The sequence below is a fragment of the Anser anser genome (assembly GCF_964211835.1).
Source record: "Anser anser genome assembly, chromosome: 33".
Classification (NCBI taxonomy): domain Eukaryota; kingdom Metazoa; phylum Chordata; class Aves; order Anseriformes; family Anatidae; genus Anser; species Anser anser.
The window spans coordinates 70,179-90,369 of NC_139754.1; the positions used below are offsets into that span (position 1 = coordinate 70,179).

The 20,191-nt window shown below is 63.3% G+C and overlaps 3 protein-coding genes across 3 annotated transcripts; all 3 read left to right on the forward strand.

The window, feature by feature from the left end:
* The first annotated feature begins 676 nt into the window (after positions 1-676).
* On the forward strand, positions 677-4,843 carry LOC310888320 (mucin-3A-like). Its single transcript, XM_083814913.1, has 11 exons — positions 677-878; positions 964-1,071; positions 1,699-1,814; positions 1,961-2,019; positions 2,259-2,404; positions 2,856-2,921; positions 3,010-3,172; positions 3,290-3,451; positions 3,742-3,833; positions 3,945-4,000; positions 4,142-4,843. Exons 1-11 carry the CDS (start codon positions 713-715, stop codon positions 4,181-4,183), a joined length of 1,176 nt encoding a protein of 391 aa, XP_083671039.1. The 5' UTR covers positions 677-712; the 3' UTR covers positions 4,184-4,843.
* Positions 4,844-11,935: 7,092 nt separating this feature from the next.
* LOC310888295 (mucin-3A-like) lies at positions 11,936-15,424 on the forward strand (the record flags this gene model as incomplete). The annotated part of the gene is made up of 9 exons (XM_083814889.1): positions 11,936-11,987; positions 12,073-12,260; positions 12,679-12,870; positions 13,000-13,058; positions 13,298-13,443; positions 13,854-13,919; positions 14,008-14,170; positions 14,300-14,461; positions 14,730-15,424. 9 exons carry the CDS (start codon positions 11,936-11,938, stop codon positions 14,848-14,850), a joined length of 1,149 nt encoding a protein of 382 aa, XP_083671015.1. The 3' UTR covers positions 14,851-15,424.
* A 3,086-nt stretch (positions 15,425-18,510) lies between these two features.
* LOC310888297 (mucin-3A-like) lies at positions 18,511-20,070 on the forward strand (the record flags this gene model as incomplete). The annotated part of the gene is made up of 4 exons (XM_083814891.1): positions 18,511-18,591; positions 19,004-19,321; positions 19,427-19,588; positions 19,980-20,070. The coding sequence occupies exons 2-4, from the start codon at positions 19,104-19,106 to the stop codon at positions 20,068-20,070; spliced, it is 471 nt and encodes a 156-aa protein (XP_083671017.1). The 5' UTR covers positions 18,511-18,591; positions 19,004-19,103.
* Positions 20,071-20,191: the final 121 nt, after the last annotated feature.

The following is a 20,191-nucleotide window of genomic DNA, read 5'->3' on the forward strand; positions in this document are numbered from 1 at the left end:
CGTCATGGCCTCAAGCCCAGTGTCTTCCTTCACTGACTCGAGCCCAACTTCCTCCACAACTGCCTCTACTCCAGCACCCTCCGTCACCACCTCAAGCCCTACCTCCTCGGTAACCGCTTCAGTCCTGACCTCCTCCATTAGTGCCCCAACTTCTGACTCCTTCGCCTCACCCTCAGCCCTGACCACCACACACCTAACAACCACCACCACGCTCCCCAGCACCATCACGCATCCGACCTCCACCACTCTTCCCACTGCCCCCAGCACTCTCCCCACCACCACCACCACCACCAGCACTCTCCCCACCACCACACTGACCACCACCACCACGCACCCAGCCAACACCAACACCCAGCCAACCACCACCACCACACTCCCCACCACCACACTCCCCACCACCACACTCCCCACTTCCACCACCATGCTCCCAACCTCCACGCACCCAGCCAACACCACCAACACCCAGCCAACCAGCACCACCACCATGCTTCCCACTACCAGCACCACCACACTCCCCACTACCACCAACATCATGCTCCCCACCACCACACTGACCACCACCATGCAAACAGCCACTACCAACAACAACCAGCCAACCAGTACCACCACCATGCCCCCCCCCACCAACAACCAGCTGACCACCACCACACTCCCCACCACCACCACACACCCCACCACCACCACACTCCCCAGAACCACCATACACCCAACGATGATCACCACGCACCCGACCACCACCACCACGCACCCGACCACCACCACCACGTGCCCGACCACCACCACCACACGTCCGACCACCACCACGACACGTCCGACCACCACCACCACACGCCCGATCACCACCACCACGCATCTGACCACCACCACCACTACTCCAGGTACCACCCCTCCCACCCTTGGCTGCCCCCAGGGCAGGTTCCTCACCCCACAACTCCCAGCCCCACCTCACACGGTCTTTTCCAGGGGTCTGCGAAAACGGAGGCACTTGGGTCAACGGCCACTGCGTGTGCCCCCCGGGATACACGGGAAACACCTGCAGTTATGGCGACAGCAGCATCGAGACCAAGGCCGGTATGGAGCCCTCTGCACCTACGTCCAGCCCACAGGGGGGCAAATCTTCTGGGGAGAACCAGGAGGGGGGCTTCCTCATGGGGAGGGGGAGTCAGGAGTGACTATGGACATGGACTTCAAGCAGGGCATAGGTCCACAGCACCCAAAGGTTCATTGAGTTCTCCAACCAGGGTGTTATCCTGGGGCACCCAACATTGTGGGCAAGGTGTTTCCCAACCAGCACAAGCTCCTACAGCACCCAAAGGTGTGGGTAAGGAGTGCTCCAACCAGTGCCTTGTCCTGGAGCACCAAAAGATGTGAGTAAGGAGCTCTCCAAACATCACAACCACTCCCACAGCATCCAAAGGTGCAGAGAGAAGCATAGGGCAGGGCAGGGGACCACAGCTGAGGTCCAAGCAGCAGACAGAAGCAGCCCAGGAGTGGATCCCCCTCAGCACAGCTCCAGAGGGCTGGGGGCCTGCCCTTAAATGCTGCCCCTGCAGCAATAAGCAGAGGCTGGAGGTCCCAGGTGAGCCGGGTTGGGGCCGTTAAGGCTCGTTAGTGCCCTGCAGGGCTCAGCAGCAATGCCCAGGGTGCTGGGGTTGTCTTCTCCTGCTCCTGAGTCTCATCTCCTGCCTTCCACCAAAGAGACCAACGTGTCCGTGAGCGTAGAGCTGCGGGTCACCAACCAGGAGTTCTCCGAGGACCTCCGAAACGAAAGCTCCACCGCCTACCAGAACTTCGTCCGCAGCTTCACCCAGCAGGTGGGACACTGCTTGTTCCCCCATGGGGTCTTCTCCATCCTCGTTAGGGGTGTGCTTGTTTTGGGGGGACCCCAAGGTGGGGAAGGAACGTGTGAGGAAAAGGAGTGGGGCAAAGATACCCAGCCTGCAGCCTCCTTCTCTTCCAGATGGACATCTTCTACCGCAACATTGAAGGCTACCAGGGCATCAAGATCCTGAGTCTGTCGTGAGTGTTGGGCTGCTGGCCTCTGGGAGAGGGTTTCAGGGTGCTCGGACTGCCATTGGGGTGTTCCAGTGGGCATTGGGGTGCTCCGATTGCCACTGAGGTGCTCCAGTGGGCATTGGGGTGCTCCAACTGGTATTGGGGTGCTCCAACTGGCCTCATGCTGGTCAATGATGAGGGGACATTGGGATGCTCCAACTGGCATTGAGACTACACCAACGGGCATTGGGGTGTCCCCTCAGGCCGGGCAGCATCGTGGTGGATCACGCCGTCATCGTCGCTCTGCTGGTGACCACCGATACCACCGAGAAGATCAATAACGTCACCAAGAATGTGAAGGAGGAGATTGTCCAAGCAGCAGGCCATCAGGAAAACTGCACTGACAACAGTGAGCCTCTGACCCCCAGGGACAGGGTTGGGGTCCCCAAGGATGGGGCTGGGTCCTCCCAGATGGAGTTGTGTCCTCTGTGACAGGGTTGGGGCCCTCCATGAAGGGATTGGGGCCATCCATGATGGGGTTGTGTCCTCCATGACAGGGTTGGGGCTCTTGGGACCCCTTCGGGCCTAGGCCTTGGGGGCATGGTTGAAGTGTTCCGAGGATAGGGTTGGGGCCCTGGGGAACCATTTGGGCCTGGCCTTGGGGACAAGGTTGTGGCCTCTGGGGACAGGCTTGGGGCCCTTTGGACAGGGTTGAGGACTCCTGGACATGGTTGAGGCCCTGGGGATCCATTCGGGCCTAGGCCTGGGGCAGAGTTGGGGCCTCCGGGGGCAGGGTTGGGGCCCTAAGGACCCCTGAGGCCCAGGGGCTCTTCCAAGCAGCCTGTCCCTCTCCTTCCCAGGCAGCTTCTGCTTCAACGCCTCCGAAGTGATGATCACCCAACCCTCGTTTGAGTTCAACGCAACAGGTGAGCCCGCGGGGTGGGTTGTTTGTGGTAAACCATGGGTTGGGGTCCAGGGGCATCTCCCCCTGTCCAACCCCTGTTCCCTTTGCAGCATATTGCCGCCAGGTCGCACCCAAGGGCTTTGAGGACTTCTACTACCCCAACACCACCAAAAGCGGCCTCAGCTGCGTGTCCAACTGCTCAGCCAACACCGCCGGCGCCATTGACTGCAACGAGGGGCAGTGCCAGCTCACCCTGAGCGGCCCCCAGTGCTTGTAAGGACCATGGGGACACCCTCAGGGACACCTCCAAGGCCCTGACAGGTGCTCTTGGGCCAGGGGCCGGGCCAGGGGTCTCAGCACCACGCTCAGCCCCACATCTCCTCCCCACAGCTGCCGTGAGACCAACCTCTACTGGTACCAGGGCGATCGGTGCAAGAGCCGGGTCAGCAAGATGGCCGTGGGCATGGGCCTGGCCGTGGCGGCCTTATGCTTGGTCATCTTCGTCCTCGCCGCCTTCCTCTTCAGGGCCAAGAGGCAGAAGTTGTTGGACAGGTGGGGAAACCCCAGGGGGTGGGGAGGAAGAGGCGGTGGGCACGGGAGGACCTCCACAAGTAGAGGTCCTCCTCAGTCTGTGGAGGTCCTCCATGGAGTCTCCAGTTGTAGAGTCTCCATCAATGGAAGTCCTCAAGTGCACCCATCCATGGTGCTTGGCCCCACCTCTGGTGGTCCTGATGGAGCAGGGCCTGGCCTCCCCAGTGCCTCCAAGACCCCCTGGTGTCTCCAAGTCCCCCCAGTTGCCTCCAGGCCCACTTCCTATGACACAGCCTCTATGCCCCCCCCAGGTCCAGTGACCTGACAGAGACCAAGCAGCACTGGTACGAGGAAGAGGATGAAAACTGGAGCCTCCCTGGGGGCTTCACCATCCAGAATGAAGGTATGGGGTTGGAGGGGGGGAACCCACTGACCCCCACGATGGGATGATGGGCTGGGGGTGTTGTTGGGGCCCCCACCCGGGGCACCCCCGTTGAGCTCCTTCACCCCACAGGTGCCCGTGAGGACACCATGCGGGTTGACCTGCAGTCCGTGGACACCTCGGCACAGGTAAATCCCCCACCCACTTGGGGGGGGGGGGGAGGGACATGGGGGGGGGAGGACACATAGGGGTAGCACCCCCACCCCTGTCATGACCTCACCATGTAACAACCCCCCCCCCCCCCCTTAACCCCCACCTCACTCCCCCAGGTCAAGATCCAGAGGCCGGAGAGCATCGCCACACAGCTCTGAGCAGGGAGGGGGGGGACACCAGGAGGCTGCCTCCCCCCCCCCCCCCAGGACCCACACAGCACTTTGGGATACCCCCCCTTGCTTTTGGGGGGGTCATGACCTCAAGTTGGGGATCGTGGCCCTCCCTTTTAGGGTCACGACCCCCACCCTTCCTGTAGCACTTCATTTGGCCCCCACCTCTGCTTGCACATACTGGTCCTGGCCCTGCTCTCCTGGTGATGACCTCACTTTGGGGGCCATGACGTCATTTCCAGGGTGTCGTCCCCATCCCCCCCCAGATCCCTTTAAGGGTCAGGACCCCCCCTTCCCCCTGCATAGGGCTGGACCCCCTCCAATTCAAATAAATAAGTATCAAGGCACTGGTGGCACTGGTTTGTACTGGGATGGCTCCAGCATGCCTGGGGCTGTTAATTCCTTGCCCTGGGACAGCTCCAGGCAGGGACGCATGGCTCCTCCCTGCAGGGGGGCAAAGTTCCCCACTGCCACTCCTGCCCCAGGCATGGCTCCGCACCGGGATGCTGCCGGCAGCGCCGCAGGGCTGGGGGTCACCAAGATGGGGTCTTGCACCCGGGCCTTCCTCCTCCTCTTCTTCCTCGTCCTCTGTGGGGATGCAGTGGGTGAGTGGAGACCGGGTGGGGGGCACCGAAATGCAGCCATGGGGAGTGGGAGGGGGTGGCCTCCCCTGAGACTTCTCCTTGGGATGTGTTGGAGAGGCTGAGGGGGGAATCGGCCTCCACAGCCCGAGGGTGGCACTGTCCTGGTGTGGACAGGGACAGGAACATTGGGGACGGGGACAGAGACACGGACAGGGACAAAGACACTAGTGTCAGGGATGGGTAAACCCCACAAACCCCTATCTCGGGGTGACAAGTGGGAGTGGAGGCCAAGAATTGGTCCTCCCAGCTGTCCCCATCTCCATGTGAGGCTCTGGAGGTGCACACACGTGTGTCCTCACCCCGCTGAGCTGTGCACACCCCACAGGCGTGCGAACGGGCACGGGGAGGGTGTGGGGAGAAAGTGAAAGGGAGGCAGGAGGTGGAGGAGCGAGGACATGGGGAAGGACAGAGGAGGCGAAGGGGAAAGACAGGTGCAGGACGGGATGGGGAGGGGATGGATCACACGAGGCTCTGACCTGGAGGTCACAGATGTGGGGTCCAGAAAAGGGAAGGGACAGGGGACATTATCGCCCAAGTCTGACAAACAGCGACTGGAAGGGAGGCTGCATGGCTGAGCCGCGCTCACTGTGTCCGCAGGAAGCGCTGAAGAATGTGGCAACACAACATGCCCAAGAACCTTGACCTCGAACTACTCCTCATCCGCCTTCACCTTGTCCCTGCCTGACTCCACCTTGTTCCCATCCCGCTCCTCCTCGTTCTCCTCTGCCTCGTCCCCGTTCCCTTCATCCTCCTCTGCTTTAACCCTGACCCCCTCCACCTCTATCTCCTCAAACTCCTCCGCCTCGTCCCCCTCAGATTGGACCCCGACCACCTCCACCTGGACCCCCTCTCTCTTGAGCCTGACCTCCTCCACCTCGTTCCCCTCCCCCTCCCCCTTGACCCCATCCCCCTGCCTCTCGACCCCGTCCCCCTCGACCCCGTCCCCCTCCGCTTCAACCCCGTCCTCCCCTGACTTGACCCCAACCTCCCCTGACTCAACCCCCTCTGCCTCCCCCTCGACCCCGTCCCCCTCCCCCTCGACCTTGACATCCCCTGACTCGACCCCCTCTGCGTCGACCACAAACTCCCCTGCCACCACAACCCCAACCTTCCCCACCTCGACCACGTCCCCCTCCCACTCGACCCCATCCTCCTCCACCTCAACCCCATCCTCCCCTGACTTGACCCCAGCCTCCCCTGACTTGACTCCCTCTGCCTCGACCCCGACCTCCCCGGCCACCACGACCCCGACCTTCCCCACCTCGAACCCATCCTCCTCTGCCTCGACCCCGTCCTCTTCTGACTCCACCCCAACCTCCCCTGCCACCATGACCTCCCCCACCTCGACCCCGGCCTCCCCTGACTCGACCCCGACCTCCCCTGACTCGACCCCGACCTCCCCTGACTCGACCCCGACCTCCCCTGCCACAATGACCTCACCCACCACCATGACCCCGACCTCCCCCCCCACCACAACCCCGACCTTCCCCACCTCGAACCCATCCTCCTCTGCCTCGACCCCGTCCTCTTCTGACTCCACCCCAACCTCCCCTGCCACCATGACCTCCCCCACCTCGACCCCGGCCTCCCCTGACTCGACCCCGACCTCCCCTGACTCGACCCCGACCTCCCCTGCCACAATGACCTCACCCACCACCATGACCCCGACCTCCCCTGCCACCACAACCCCAACCTTCCCCACCTCGACCCCATCCCCCTCCCCCTTGACCCCATCCTCCTCTGCCTCGACACCGTCCTCTTCTGACTCCACCCCAACCTCCCCTGCCACCATGACCTCCCCCACCACCACGACCCTGACCTCCCCCACCTCAACCCCAGCCTCCCCTGACTTGACCCCAACCCCCCCTGACTCGACCCCAACCCCCCCCGACTCGACCCCCTCTGCCTCGACCCCGACCTCCCCTGCCACCACGACCCCGTCCCCCTCCGCCTCGACCCCGTCCCCCTCCGCCTCGACCCCGAACTCCCCTGACTCGACGCCAACCTCCCCTGCCACCACGACCCAGACCTTCCCCACCTCAATCCCATCCCCCTCCCCCTCAACCCCATCCTCCTCTGCCTCGACACCGTCCTCTTCTGACTCCACCCCAACTTCCCCTGCCACCATGACCTCCCCCACCACCACGTCCCCGACCTTCCCCACCTCGACCCCGTCCCTCTCCGCCTCGACCCAGACATCCTCCACCTCGACCCCGACCTCCCCTGACTCGACCCCATCCTCCCCTAACTCGACCCCCTCTGCCTCAACCCCGGCCTCCCCTGCCACCACAACCCCGACCTTCCACACCTCGACCCCATCCTCCTCTGCCTCGACCCCGTCCTCTTCTGACTCCAGCCCAACTTCCCCTGCCACCATGACCTCCCCCACCACCACGACCCTGACCTCCCCCACCTCGACCCCAGCCTCCTCCGCCTCGACCCCGGCCTCCCCTGACTTGACCCCAAACTCCCCTGACTCGACCCCCTCCGCCTCGACCCCGTCCTCCTCCACCTCGACCCCGACCTCCCCTGACTTGACCTCGACCTCCCCCCCACCACGACCCCGACCTTCCCCACCTCAACCCCATCCCCCTCCCCCTTGACCCCATCCTCCTCTGCCTCGACACCGTCCTCTTCTGACTCCACCCCAACCTCCCCTGCCACCATGACCTCCACCACCACCACGACCCCGACCTTCCCCACCTCGACCCCGTCCCCCTCCGCCTCGACCCCGTCCCCCTCCGCCTCGACCCCGTCCCCCCCTGACTCAACCCCAACCTCCCCTGACACCATGACCTCCCCCACCACCACGACCCTGACCTCCTCCGCCTCGACCCCGGCCTCCCCTGACTTGACCCCAACCCCCCCTGACTCGACCCCCTCTGCCTCGACCCCGACCTCTCCTGCCACCACGACCCAGACCTTCCCCACCTCAATCCCATCCTCCTCCCCCTCAGCCCCATCCTCCTCTGCCTCAACACCGTCCTCTTCTGACTCCACCCCAACCTCCCCTGCCACCATGACCTCTCCCACCACCACGACCCTGACCTCCCCCACCTCGACCCCGGCCTCCCCTGACTTGACCCCAGCCCCCCCTGACTCGACCCCCTCTGCCTCGACCCCGACCTCCCCTGCCACCACGACCTTGTCCCCCTCCACCTCAACCCCGTCCTCCTCCGCCTCTACTCCGTCCTCCTCCACCTCTACCCCGTCCTCCCCTGCCACCATGACCTCCCCCACCACCACGACCCTGACCTCCTCCGCCTCAACCCCAGCCTCCCCTGACATGACCCCAACCCCCCCTGACTCGACCCCCTCTGCCTCGACCCCGACCTCCCCTGCCACCACGACCCCGTCCCCCTCCGCCTCGACCCCGTCCCCCTCCGCCTCGACCCCGAACTCCCCTGACTCGACGCCGACCTCCCCTGCCACCACGACCCAGACCTTCCCCACCTCAATCCCATCCCCCTCCCCCTCAACCCCATCCTCCTCTGCCTCGACACCGTCCTCCCCTGACTCAACCCCAACCTCCCCTGCCACCATGACCTCCCCCACCACCACGACCCTGACCTCCTCCGCCTCGACCCCGGCCTCCCCTGACTTGACCCCAACCCCCCCTGACTCGACCCCCTCTGCCTCGACCCCGACCTCCCCTGCCACCACGACCCCGTCCCCCTCTACCCCGACCTCCCCTGACTCGACCCCGACCTCCCCTGCCACCACGACCCCGACCTTCCCCACCTCAACCCTATCCCCCTCCCCCTCGACCCCATCATCTTCTTCCTCGACCCCGTCCTCCCCTGACTCGACCCCCTCTGCCTCAAGCCCGGCCTCCCCTGCCACCACGACCCCAACCTTCCCCACCTCAATCCCATCCCCCTCCCCCTCAGCCCCATCCTCTTCTGCCTCGACACCGTCCTCTTCTGACTCCACCCCAACTTCCCCTGCCACCATGACCTCCCCCACCACCACGGCCCCGACCTTCCCCACCTCAACCCCGTCCCCCTCCGCCTCGACCCCGTCCCCCTCCGCCTCGACCCAGACCTCCTCCGCCTCGACCCAGACCTCCCCTGACTTGACCCCAACCTCCCCTGCCACCACGACCCCGACCTTCCCCACCTCAACCCCATCCCCCTCCCCCTCGACCCCATCCACTTCTGCCTCAACCCCGACCTCCCCTGCCACCATGACCTCCCCCACCACCATGACCCTGACCTCCCCCACCTCGACCCCGGCCTCCCCTGACTTGACCTCCCCTGACTCGACCCCAACCTCCCCTGCCACCACGACCCCGACCTTCCATACCTCGACCCCATCCTCCTCTGCCTCAACCCCGTCCTCTTCTGACTCCACCCCAACCTCCCCTGCCACCATGACCTCTCCCACCACCATGACCCTGACCTCCCCCACCTCGACCCTGGCCTCCTCCGCCTCGACCCCGGCCTCCCCTGTCTTGACCCCAACCCCCCCTGACTCAACCCCCTCTGCCTCGACCCAGACCTCCCGTGCCACCACGACCTCGACCTTCCTCACCTCAACCCCATCCCCCTCCCCCTCTACCCCATCCTCTTCTGCCTCGACCCCGACCTCCCCTGACTCAACCCCAACCTCCCCTGCCACCATGACCTCCCCCACCACCACGACCCTGACCTCCTCCGCCTCGACCCCGGCCTCCCCTGACTTGACCCCAACCCCCCCTGACTCGACCCCCTCTGCCTCGACCCCGACCTCCCCTGCCACCACGACCCCGTCCCCCTCCGCCTCGACCCCGTCCCCCTCCGCCTCTACCCCGAACTCCCCTGACTCGACGCCGACCTCCCCTGCCACCACGACCCAGACCTTCCCCACCTCAATCCCATCCCCCTCCCCCTTGACCCCATCCTCCTCTGCCTCGACACCGTCCTCTTCTGACTCCAGCCCAACTTCCCCTGACATCATGACCTCCCCCGCCACCACGACCCTGACCTCCCCCACCTCGACCCCAGCCTCCTCCGCCTCGACCCCGTCCTCCCCTGACTTGACCCCGGCCTCCCCTGACTCGACCCCTTCTGCCTCGACCCCGACCTCCCCTGCCACCACGACCTTGTCCCCCTCTGCCTCGACCCCGACCTCCCCCCCCACCACGACCCCGACCTTCCCCACCTCGACCCCGTCCCCCTCTGCCTCGACCCCGTCCTCCCCTGACTCAACCCCAACCTCCCCTGCCACCATGACCTCCCCCACCACCACGACCCTGACCTCCTCCGCCTCGACCCCGGCCTCCCCTGACTTGACCCCAACCCCCCCTGACTCGACCCCCTCTGCCTCGACCCCGACCCCCCCTGCCACCAAGACCCCGTCCCCCTCCGCCTCGACCCCGTCCCCCTCCGCCTCGACCCCATCCCCCTCCGCCTCTACCCCGACCTCCCCTGACTTGACCCCGACCTCCCCCCCCCCCACGACCCCGACCTTCCCCACATCAACCCCATCCCCCTCCCCCTTGACCCCATCCTCCTCTGCCTCGACACCGTCCTCTTCTGACTCCACCACAACCTCCCCTGCCACCATGACCTCCACCACCACCACGACCCTGACCTTCCCCACCTCGACCCTGGCCTCCTCTGCCTCGACCCCGCCCTCCCCTGACTCGACCCCAACCCCCCCTGACTCAACCCCCTCTGCCTCGACCCCGAACTCCCCTGCCACCACGACCCCGACCTTCCCCACCTCGACCCCATCCCCCTCCCCCTCGACCCCATCCTCCTCTGCCTCGACACCGTCCTCTTCTGACTCCACCCCAACCTCCCCTGCCACCATGACCTCCCCCACCACCACGACCCTGACCTTCCCCACCTCAACCCTGTCCCCCTCCGCCTTGACCTCCTCCACCTCCTCCCCGATCCTGACCGACCCCTCCACACCGACCTTTCCTGCCTCAACCTCCTCTGCCTTGTCCCCAACCCCCTCTGCCTCTACCCTCACTTCAACCCTGACCTCCTCTGTCACCCCCTCGACCCCTGACTCCCCTAGCGCCCCCACCAGCAGCATCCCCACGACCACCGCCATCACTACCAGCACTGGCTCCAGCGCCCTTACAACCGCCACCAGCACTTCTCCAGACATTTCTTCCACACCCACACCTTCTCCTAGCACAGCAATCATGACCAGTTCAGTGCCCACAACCATGGCCCCCACCACAACCACCACCGCGACCAGCACCACCACTTGTGCATTTTACACCACAGTGACCACCTCCATCAGCCCTAGCCACCCAACCACGACCAACCCAATCCCGACCACCACCACAATTCTCCCTTACACTACCACCCTCATCACCACCCGTCCCTTGACCACCCCGGGTACCACCCCTACCACTGCCAGCCCCACAACCACCATCACAGGTGTCCCCACGACCACCACCAGTGCCTCGACCTCCACCAGCGCCTCGACCAATGCCACGACTACCCCCAGCACCACTGTCAGCCCCATGACAACCATCACAGGTGTCCCCACAACCACCACCACAACCAATGCCACAACCACCATCAGTGCCTCAACCAATGCCACTATCACCTTCAGCACCACCGACAGCCCCACAACCACCACCAGAACGACCACCATCCCCACGACCACCACCAGCACCACCACCCTATCCACGACCTTCCCTGCTACCACCACCAGCCCTGGGACCACTGCAACCACCACAGGTGCCACAACCACCACCAGCGCCACGGCCAATGCCACAACCACTCCAAGCACCACCACCAGCCCCACAGTTGTCACCATGACCATCAACAGCCCCACAACCACTTCTGGAGCCACCAACAACTCCACAACCACCACCAGTGCCACCACCAGCCCCATAACCTTTCCTGGTACCACCACCGTCCCAACAACTGCCACCACAGCCATCACAATGACCACCCCTGGCACCAGCACTACCACCAGTCCCACAGCTACCACTATGATGACCACTGGTGCCAGCAACACAACCATGAACACCACTGGCACCACCACCGCAACCACACTCTCCACCACCACCACGCTTCTGACCACCACCACCACTACGAACCCGACCACCACCACTACGAACCCGACCACTACCACCACCACGACCATGACCACCACCACCACGACCACCACCACGAGCCCAACCACCACTACCCCAGGTACTGTCCCTCCCACCCTTGGCTGCCCCCAGGGCAGGTTTCTCACCCTGCACCTCCCAGCCCCACCTCGCACGGTCTTTTCTAGGGGTCTGCGAAAATGGAGGCACTTGGGTCAACGGCAACTGCGTGTGCCCCCCGGGATACACAGGCAACACCTGCAGTTACGGCGAGAGTAGCATCGAGACCAAAGCTGGTATGAAGCCCTCTGCGCCCACCTCCACCCCAATCTGTGCAAAATCTGGGGAGAACCGGGAGTGGTCACAGGGAGGGCAAGTCAGGAGTGACCATGGCCACAGGCATGGACCTCAACCAAGGCATGGGTCCAGAGCACCCAAAAGTGTTGGCACTGAGTTCTCCAACCTGGGTGTTATCCTGGGGCAGCCAATGTTGTCGGCAAGGTCTTCCCCAACCAGCACAAAGTCCTACAGCACCAAAGGTGTGGGTAAGGAGTTCCCCAACCACCACAAGCTCTCACAGCACCCAAAGGTGCAGGGAGAAACATAGGGCAGGGCAGAGAACCACAGCTGAGGTCCAAGCAGCAGACAGAAGCAGCCCAGGAGCGGATCCCCCTCAGCACAGCTCCAGAGGGCTGGGGGCCTGCCCTTAAATGCCCCCCCTGCAGCAATAAGCAGAGGCTGGAGGTCCCAGGTGAGCCCAGTTGGGGCCATTAAGGCTCATTAGTGCCCTGCAGGGCTCAGCAGCAATGCCCAGGGTGCTGAGGTTGTCTTCTCCTGCTCCTGAGTCTCATCTCCTGCCTTCCACCAAAGAGACCAACGTGTCTGTGAGCGTGGAGCTGCGGGTCACCAACCAGGAGTTCTCCGAGGACCTCCGAAACGAAAGCTCTACCGCCTACCAAAACTTCGTCCAAAGCTTCACCCAGCAGGTGGGACGATGCTCGTTCCCCCATGGGGTCTTCTCCGTCCTTGTTAGGGGTGTGCTTGTTTTGGGGGAACCCCAAGGTGGGGAAGGAACGGGGCCCCGATACCCGGCCTGCAGCCTCCTTCTCTTCCAGATGGACATCTTCTACCGCAACATTGAAGGCTACCAGGGCATCAAGATCCTGAGTCTGTCGTGAGTGTTGGGCTGCTGGCCTCTGGGAGAGGGTTTCAGGGTGCTCGGACTGCCACTGGGGTGCTCCAGTGGGCATTGGGGTGCTCCGATTGCCACTGAGGTGCTCCAGTGGGCATTGGGGTGCTCCAACTGGTATTGGGGTGCTCCAACTGGCCTCATGTTGGTCAATGATGAGGGGACATTGGGATGCTCCAACTGGCATTGAGGCTACACCAACGGGCATTGGGGTGTCCCCTCAGGCCGGGCAGCATCGTGGTGGATCACACCATCATCGTCGCTCTGCTGGTGACCGCCGATACCACGGAGAAGATCAATAACGTCACCAAGAATGTGAAGGAGGAGATCATCCAAGCAGCGGCCCAGCAGCAAAACTGCACTGACAACAGTGAGCCTCTGCCCCCCAGGGACAGGGATGGGGTCCCCAGGGATGGGGTTGGGGCAGTCCGTGACGGGATTGGGGCCCTTCGTGATGGGGTTGTGTCCTCCATGACAGGGTTGCGCCCTTGGTACCCCTTTGGGCCTAGGCCTTGGGGGCATGGTTGAAGTGTTCCGAGGATAGGGTTGGGGTCCTGGGGAACCGTTCGAGCCTAGGCCTTGGGGACGATGTTTTGGCCTCTGAGGACAGGCTTGGGGCCCTTTGAACAGGGTTGGGGACTCCTGGACATGGTTGAGGCCCTGGGGATCCATTCGGGCCTAGGCCTGGGGCAGAGCTGGGGCCTCCAGGGACAGGGTTGTGGCCCTGAGGACCCCTGAGGCCCGGGGCTCTTCCAAGCAGCCTGTCCCTCTCCTTCCCAGGCAGCTTCTGCTTCAACGCCTCCGAAGTGACAATCACCCAACCCTCGTTTGAGTTCAACGCAACGGGTGAGCCCGTGGGGTGGGTTGTTTGTGTTAAACTATGGGTGGGGGTCCAGGGGCATCTCCCCCTGGCCAACCCCTATCCCCTCCGCAGCATATTGCCGCCAGGTCGCACCCAAGGGCTTCGAGGACTTCTACTACCCCAACACCACCAAAAGCGGCCTCAGCTGCGTGTCCAACTGCTCGGCCAACACCGCCGGCGCCATCGACTGCAACGAGGGGCAGTGCCAGCTCACCCTGAGCGGCCCCCAGTGCTTGTAAGGACCACAGGGACAACCTCAGGGATACCTCCAGGGCCCTGACTGGTGCTCTTGGCCCCACCAAAGGACCAGGGGCCGGGCTGGGGGTCTCAGCACCACGCTCAGCCCCACATCTCCTCCCCATAGCTGCCGTGAGACCAACCTCTACTGGTACCAGGGCGATCGGTGCAAGAGCCGGGTCAGCAAGATGGCCGTGGGCATGGGCCTGGCCGTGGCAGCCTTGTGCTTGGTCATCTTCATCCTCGCTGCCTTCCTCTTCAGGGCCAAGAGGCAGAAGTTGTCAGACAGGTGGGGAAACCCCAGGGGGTGGGGAGGGGAGGCATTAGGCATGGGAGGACCTCCACAAGTAGAGGCCCTCCTCTGTCCATGGAGGTCCTCTGTGGAGTCTCCAGTTGTTGAGTCTCCATCCATGGAAGTCCTCAAGTGCACCCATCTGTGGTGCTTGGCCCCACCTCTGGTGGTCCTGATGGAGTGGGGCTTGCCCCCCCCGGTGCCTCTAAGACCCCCCAGTTGCCTCCAGGCCCACTCCCAATGTCACAGTCTCTATACCCCCCAGGTCCAGAGACCTGACGGAGACCAAGCAGCACTGGTACGAGGAAGAGGATGAAAACTGGAGCCTCCCTGGGGGCTTCACCATTCAGAATGAAGGTATGGGGTTAGGGGGAGGAACCTACTGACTCCCATTATGGGATGATGGGATGGGGGGTTGGTGGGACCCCCACCCGGGGCACCCCCGTTGAGCTCCTTCACCCCACAGGTGCCCGTGAGGACACCATGCGGGTTGACCTGCAGTCCGTGGACACCTCGGCACAGGTAGGTCCCCCACCCACCCAAGGAGGGGGGAGCATATGGGGGGGCACCATCACCCCTCTCATGGACTCACCATTTGACTCCCCCCCTCAAAAAATCCCCCCCAGGTCCAGATCCAGAGGCCAGAGAGGATCACCACTCAGCTCTGAGCAGGGAGGGGAGGACACCAGGAGGCTGGTCCTCCCCCAGGGACCCACACAGCACTGTGGGATACCCCCCCTGCTTTTCGGGGGTGGTCATGACCTCAAGTTGGGGGTCGTGACCCTGCCTTTTAAGGTCATGACCCCCACCCTTCCTGTAACACTTCATTTGGCCCCCACCTCTGCTTGCACATACTGGTCCTGGCCCTGCTGTCCTGGTGATGACCTCACTTTGGGGGGCCATGACGTCATTTCCAGGGTGTTCCCCCCCCACAGGTCACTTTAAGGGTCAGGAACCCCCCCCCCCTTCCTGCTGCATAGGGCTGGACCCCCTCCAATTCCAAATAAATAACTATCAAGTCACTGGTGTCACTGGTTTGTACGGGGATGGCCAGACCTGCTCCAATTCCCCAGAAATAACTACTAAGGCACTGGTGGCACTGGTTTGTACTGGGATGGCTCCAGCATGCCTGGGGCTGTTAATTCCTTGCCCTGGGACAGCTCCAGGCAGGGACGCATGGCTCCTCCCTGCAGGGGGGCAAAGTTCCCCACTGCCACTCCTGCCCCAGGCATGGCTCCGCACCGGGATGCTGCCGGTGGCACTGGGGGGCTGGGGGTCACCAAGATGGGGTCTTGCACCTGGATCTTCCTCCTCCTCTTCCTCCTCCTCCTCCACAGGGTTGCAGTGGGTGAGTGGAGCCCGGCCAGGCGGCACTGAAACGCAGATGTGGGGGGTGGGAGGGGGCGGCCTCTCCTGAGGCATCTCCTCGGGGTGCATTGGGGAGGCTGAGAGGGGAGTCAGCCTCCACAGCCCGAGGTGGCACCATCCTGGTGGGGATGGGGACAGGGACGTTGGGGACAGGGCTAGAGACAACAACAGGGACAAGGACATTGGGGACGGGGATGGGGACACCACACAACTCCCTTCTCTGGGGTGCCGGCAGTGACAAAGGGGGAGTGGAGGCCAAGTATTTGTCATCCCAGCTGTCTCTGTCCTCACGTGAAGCTCCCGAGGTGCTCACGTGCGTCCTCACCCCACCGCGCCTTGTACACTGCACGGGCGTGTAAACAGGCCTGGGGAGGGCGTGGGGAGAAAGCAAAAGAGAGGCAGAAGGTGGAGGGGTGAGGACACAGGGAAGGAAGGACGGGGTGAAGGGAAAGCCAGAGGGCAAGGTGGGGCCGCTGCGGGAGGGAAAGTGCGGGCAGCTCATGTGAGAGAGTGACCCGGAGGGGAGGCGAGAACAGGGACTGTGGGGAACAGAGAGGAACGGGGAAGTCCTTGCCCACACCTGAGAGGTGATAACACCAGGGAGGAATTGGCTGAGCCGCGCTCACGCTGTACGCAGGCGCTGCCACAAGCCCTGAGGACACCGCGAGCGCTGGAGTAACTGCGGCCTCCGGGATGAACATGGCACCCAACGCAACCACGACCATCAGCACTACTTCAACTACTACCACCATCCAAATCACAGCAGCCATGTTTGCAGCCAATACCACCACCACGCTGCTGACCACCACCATCTCGAGCCCGACCACCTCCACCACCACCACCACTACAAGCCCGACCACCACCACTATGAGCCCCACCACCACCACCTCGAGCCCGACCACCACCACTGCTATGACAAGCCCAAAACCCACCACTACCACCTCAGACCCAACCACCACGACCACCTTGAGGCCCACCACCACAAGCCCGGCCACCACCACCACCACTACGAGCCCAACAACCACCACCATGAGCCCAACCACCACCACCGCTACGACAAGCCCCAAACCCACCACTACCACCTCAAACCCAACCACCACAACCACCACAACCACCTTGAGGCCCACCACCTCGAGCCCGACCACCACCACCACCTCGAGCACCACTATGAGCCCGACCACCACCACCACCTCGAGCCCCACCACCATGAGCCCGACCACCACCAACACCACAAGGCCAACCACCACCACCACCACCATGCGCCCAACCACCACCACCACACACCCAACCACCACCACTACCACCACCACCACACACCCAACCACCACCACCACCACCCCAGGTACCACACCCTCCCACCGTTGGCTGCCCCCAGAGCAGGTTCCTTGCCCTGCACCTCCAAGCCCCACCTCACCCGGTCTTTTCCAGGGGTCTGCGAAAATGGAGGCACCTGGGTCAACGGCCACTGTGTGTGCCCCCCGGGATACACAGGCAACACCTGCAGTTACGGCGAGAGCAGCATCGAGACCAAGGCCAGTATGGAGCCCTCTGCGTCCCCCTCCAGACCATGGGTGGCAAATCTTCTGGGGAGAAGCAGGAGGGGGCTTCTTCATGGGGAGGGCATGATCTCTGAGCAGGGCATGAACCCACAGCACCCAAAGGTGTAGGCATTGAGTTCACTAAACAGGGTGTTATCATGGAGCACCCAAAGGTGTGGGCAAGGTGTTGTCCAACCAGTGCCTTGTCCTGGAGCACCAAAAGATGCGAGCAAGGAGTTCCCCAACCACCACAAGCTCTCACAGCACCCAAAGGTGCAGGGAGAAACATAGGGCAGGGCAGGGGACCACAGCTGAGGTCCAAGCAGCAGACAGAAGCAGCCCAGGAGTGGGTCCCCCCTCAGCACAACTCCAGAGAGCTGGGGGCCTGCCCTTAAACGTTCCCCCTGCAGCAATAAGCAGAGGCTGGAGGTCCCAGGTGAGCCCAGTTGGGGCCATTAAGGCTCATTAGTGCCCTGCAGGGCTCAGCAGCAATGCCCAGGGTGCTGGGGTTGTCTTCTCCTGCTCCTGAGTCTCATCTCCTGCCTTCCCCCAAAGAGACCAACGTGTCCATGAGCGTGGAGCTGCGGGTCACCAACCAGGAGTTCTCCGAGGACCTCCGAAACGAAAGCTCTACTGCCTACCAGAACTTCGTCCAAAGCTTCACCCAGCAGGTGGGACGCTGCTCGTTCCCCCATGGGGTCTTCTCCATCCTCGTTAGGGGTGTGCTTGTTTTGGGGGGACCCCAAGGTGGGGAAGGAACGTGTGAGGAAAAGGAGCAGGGCAAAGATACCCGGCTTGCAGCCTCCTTCTCTTCCAGATGGACATCTTCTACCGCAACATTGAAGGCTACCAGGGCATCAAGATCCTGAGTCTGTCGTGAGTGTTGGGCTGCTGGTCTCTCGGAGAGGGTTTCAGGGTGCTCTAACTGCCACTGGGGTGCTCCAGTGGGCATTGGGCTGCTCCGATTGCCATTGAGGTGCCCCAACTGGCCTCATGCTGGTCAATGATGAGGGGATATTGGGGTGCTCCAACTGGCTTTGAGGCTACACCAATGGGCATTGGGGTGTCCCCTCAGGCCGGGCAGCATCGTGGTGGATCACGCCATCATCGTCGCTCTGCTGGTGACCACCGATACCACCGAGAAGATCAATAACGTCACCAAGAATGTGAAGGAGGAGATTGTCCAAGCAGCAGCCCATCAGGAAAACTGCACTGACAACAGTGAGCTTCTACCCCCCAGGGACAGGCCTGGGTCCTCCATGAAGTGGTTGGGTCCTCCATGATGGGGTTGAGACCCCCCAGAGACAGGGTTGGGGCCCTCCATGACGGGGTTGGGACCCTTGGCACCCCTTTGGGCCTAGGCCTTGGGGGCATGGTTGAAGTGTTCCGAGGATAGGGTTTGGGCCCTGGGGAACCGTTCGGGCCTAGGCCTTGGGGATGAGGTTTTGGCCTCTGGGGACAGGCTTAGGGCCCTTTTGACAGGGTTGGGGACTCCTGGACATGGTTGAGGCCCTGGGGATCCATTCGGGCCTAGGCCTGGGGCAGAGTTGGGGCCTCCAGGGACAGGGTTGTGGCCCTGAGGACCCCTGAGGCCCGGGGGCTCTTCCAAGCAGCCTGTCCCTCTCCTTCCCAGGCAGCTTCTGCTTCAACGCCTCCGAAGTGACAATCACCCAACCCTCGTTTGAGTTCAATGCAATGGGTGAGCCCGTGGGGTGGGTTGTTTGCGGTAAACCATGGGTGGGGGTCCAGGGGCATCTCCCCCTGGCCAACCCCCATCCCCCTCCGCAGCATTTTGCCGCCAGGTCGCACCCAAGGGCTTTGAGGACTTCTACTACCCCAACACCACCAAAAGCGGCCTCAGCTGCGTGTCCAACTGCTCGGCCAACACCGCCGGTTTCATTGACTGCAATGAGGGGCAGTGCCAGCTCACCCTGAGCGGCCCCCAGTGCTTGTAAGGGCTGCAGAGATGTCATGGTGGCCATGGAGGGGACTACCTGCGGCCCGCAGGCCCTGCCAGGGTGTCTTGGCCTCACCAACACCATGCTCTTCCCCCCAGCTGCCACGAGACCAACCTCTACTGGTACCAGGATGATCGGTGCAAGAGCCGGGTCAGCAAGATGACCGTGGGCCTGAGCGTGGCCGTGGCGGCCTTGTTCTTGGTCATCCTCATCCTCGCCATCTTCCTCTTCAGGGCTAAGAGGCCAAAGTCATCTGAGAGGTGGGGGGATCCTGCGGCCTGGGGGGGAGGAGGTGGTGGGCACGAGAAGGGACCTGGAGGAAGGGCTGATGGGTGGGTGGGTGGTGGGGTGGGGGAGAGGTGGATGGACGGGAGAGCCCAGGCGGTGGTTGAGATCCTCTGTCCGTAGTAGACCTTCCACCTATGGACGTCCTCCACCCATGGAGTCTCTAGTTGTAGAGTCTCCATCCGTGGAGGTCCTCAAGCACACCCATCCATGCTGCTTGGCCACTACCTCTGGTGGCCCCAATGGGTCGAGGCTTGGCCCCCCCAGTGCCTCCTGGATCCCCTGGTGCCTCCTGGCCCCCCCGGGGCCTCCTGCCATTCCCCCCCCCCCAGTGTCACAGCCCCACAGCATCCCATCCCGTTCCAGTTCCAGTGACCTGAGCGAGGACAAGGAGCACTGTTATGAGGAAGTGAACGAAAACTGGAGCCTGCCCAGGGCGCTTCGTCATCCAAAATGAAGGTACAATGGGGTGAAGGGGGGGAGGGGGGGGAGGGGGGGGAGGGACCCCCCCACCCAGAGCACCCCCATGGAGCTCCATTGCCCTACAGGTGCCCATTATACAATATGTGTTGACCTGA

What these genes read in the sequence shown, in the direction of transcription:
- LOC310888320 (XM_083814913.1), top strand. Translation starts at nt 713, where the DNA reads ATGATCACCACGCACCCGACCACCACCACCACGCACCCGACCACCACC. An exon ending in GTTTGAGTTCAACGCAACAG is followed by an intron (nt 2,922 to 3,009) that starts GTGAGCCCGCGG and finishes TTCCCTTTGCAG; the next exon opens with CATATTGCCGCCAGGTCGCA. An exon ending in CTGAGCGGCCCCCAGTGCTT is followed by an intron (nt 3,173 to 3,289) that starts GTAAGGACCATG and finishes TCCTCCCCACAG; the next exon opens with CTGCCGTGAGACCAACCTCT.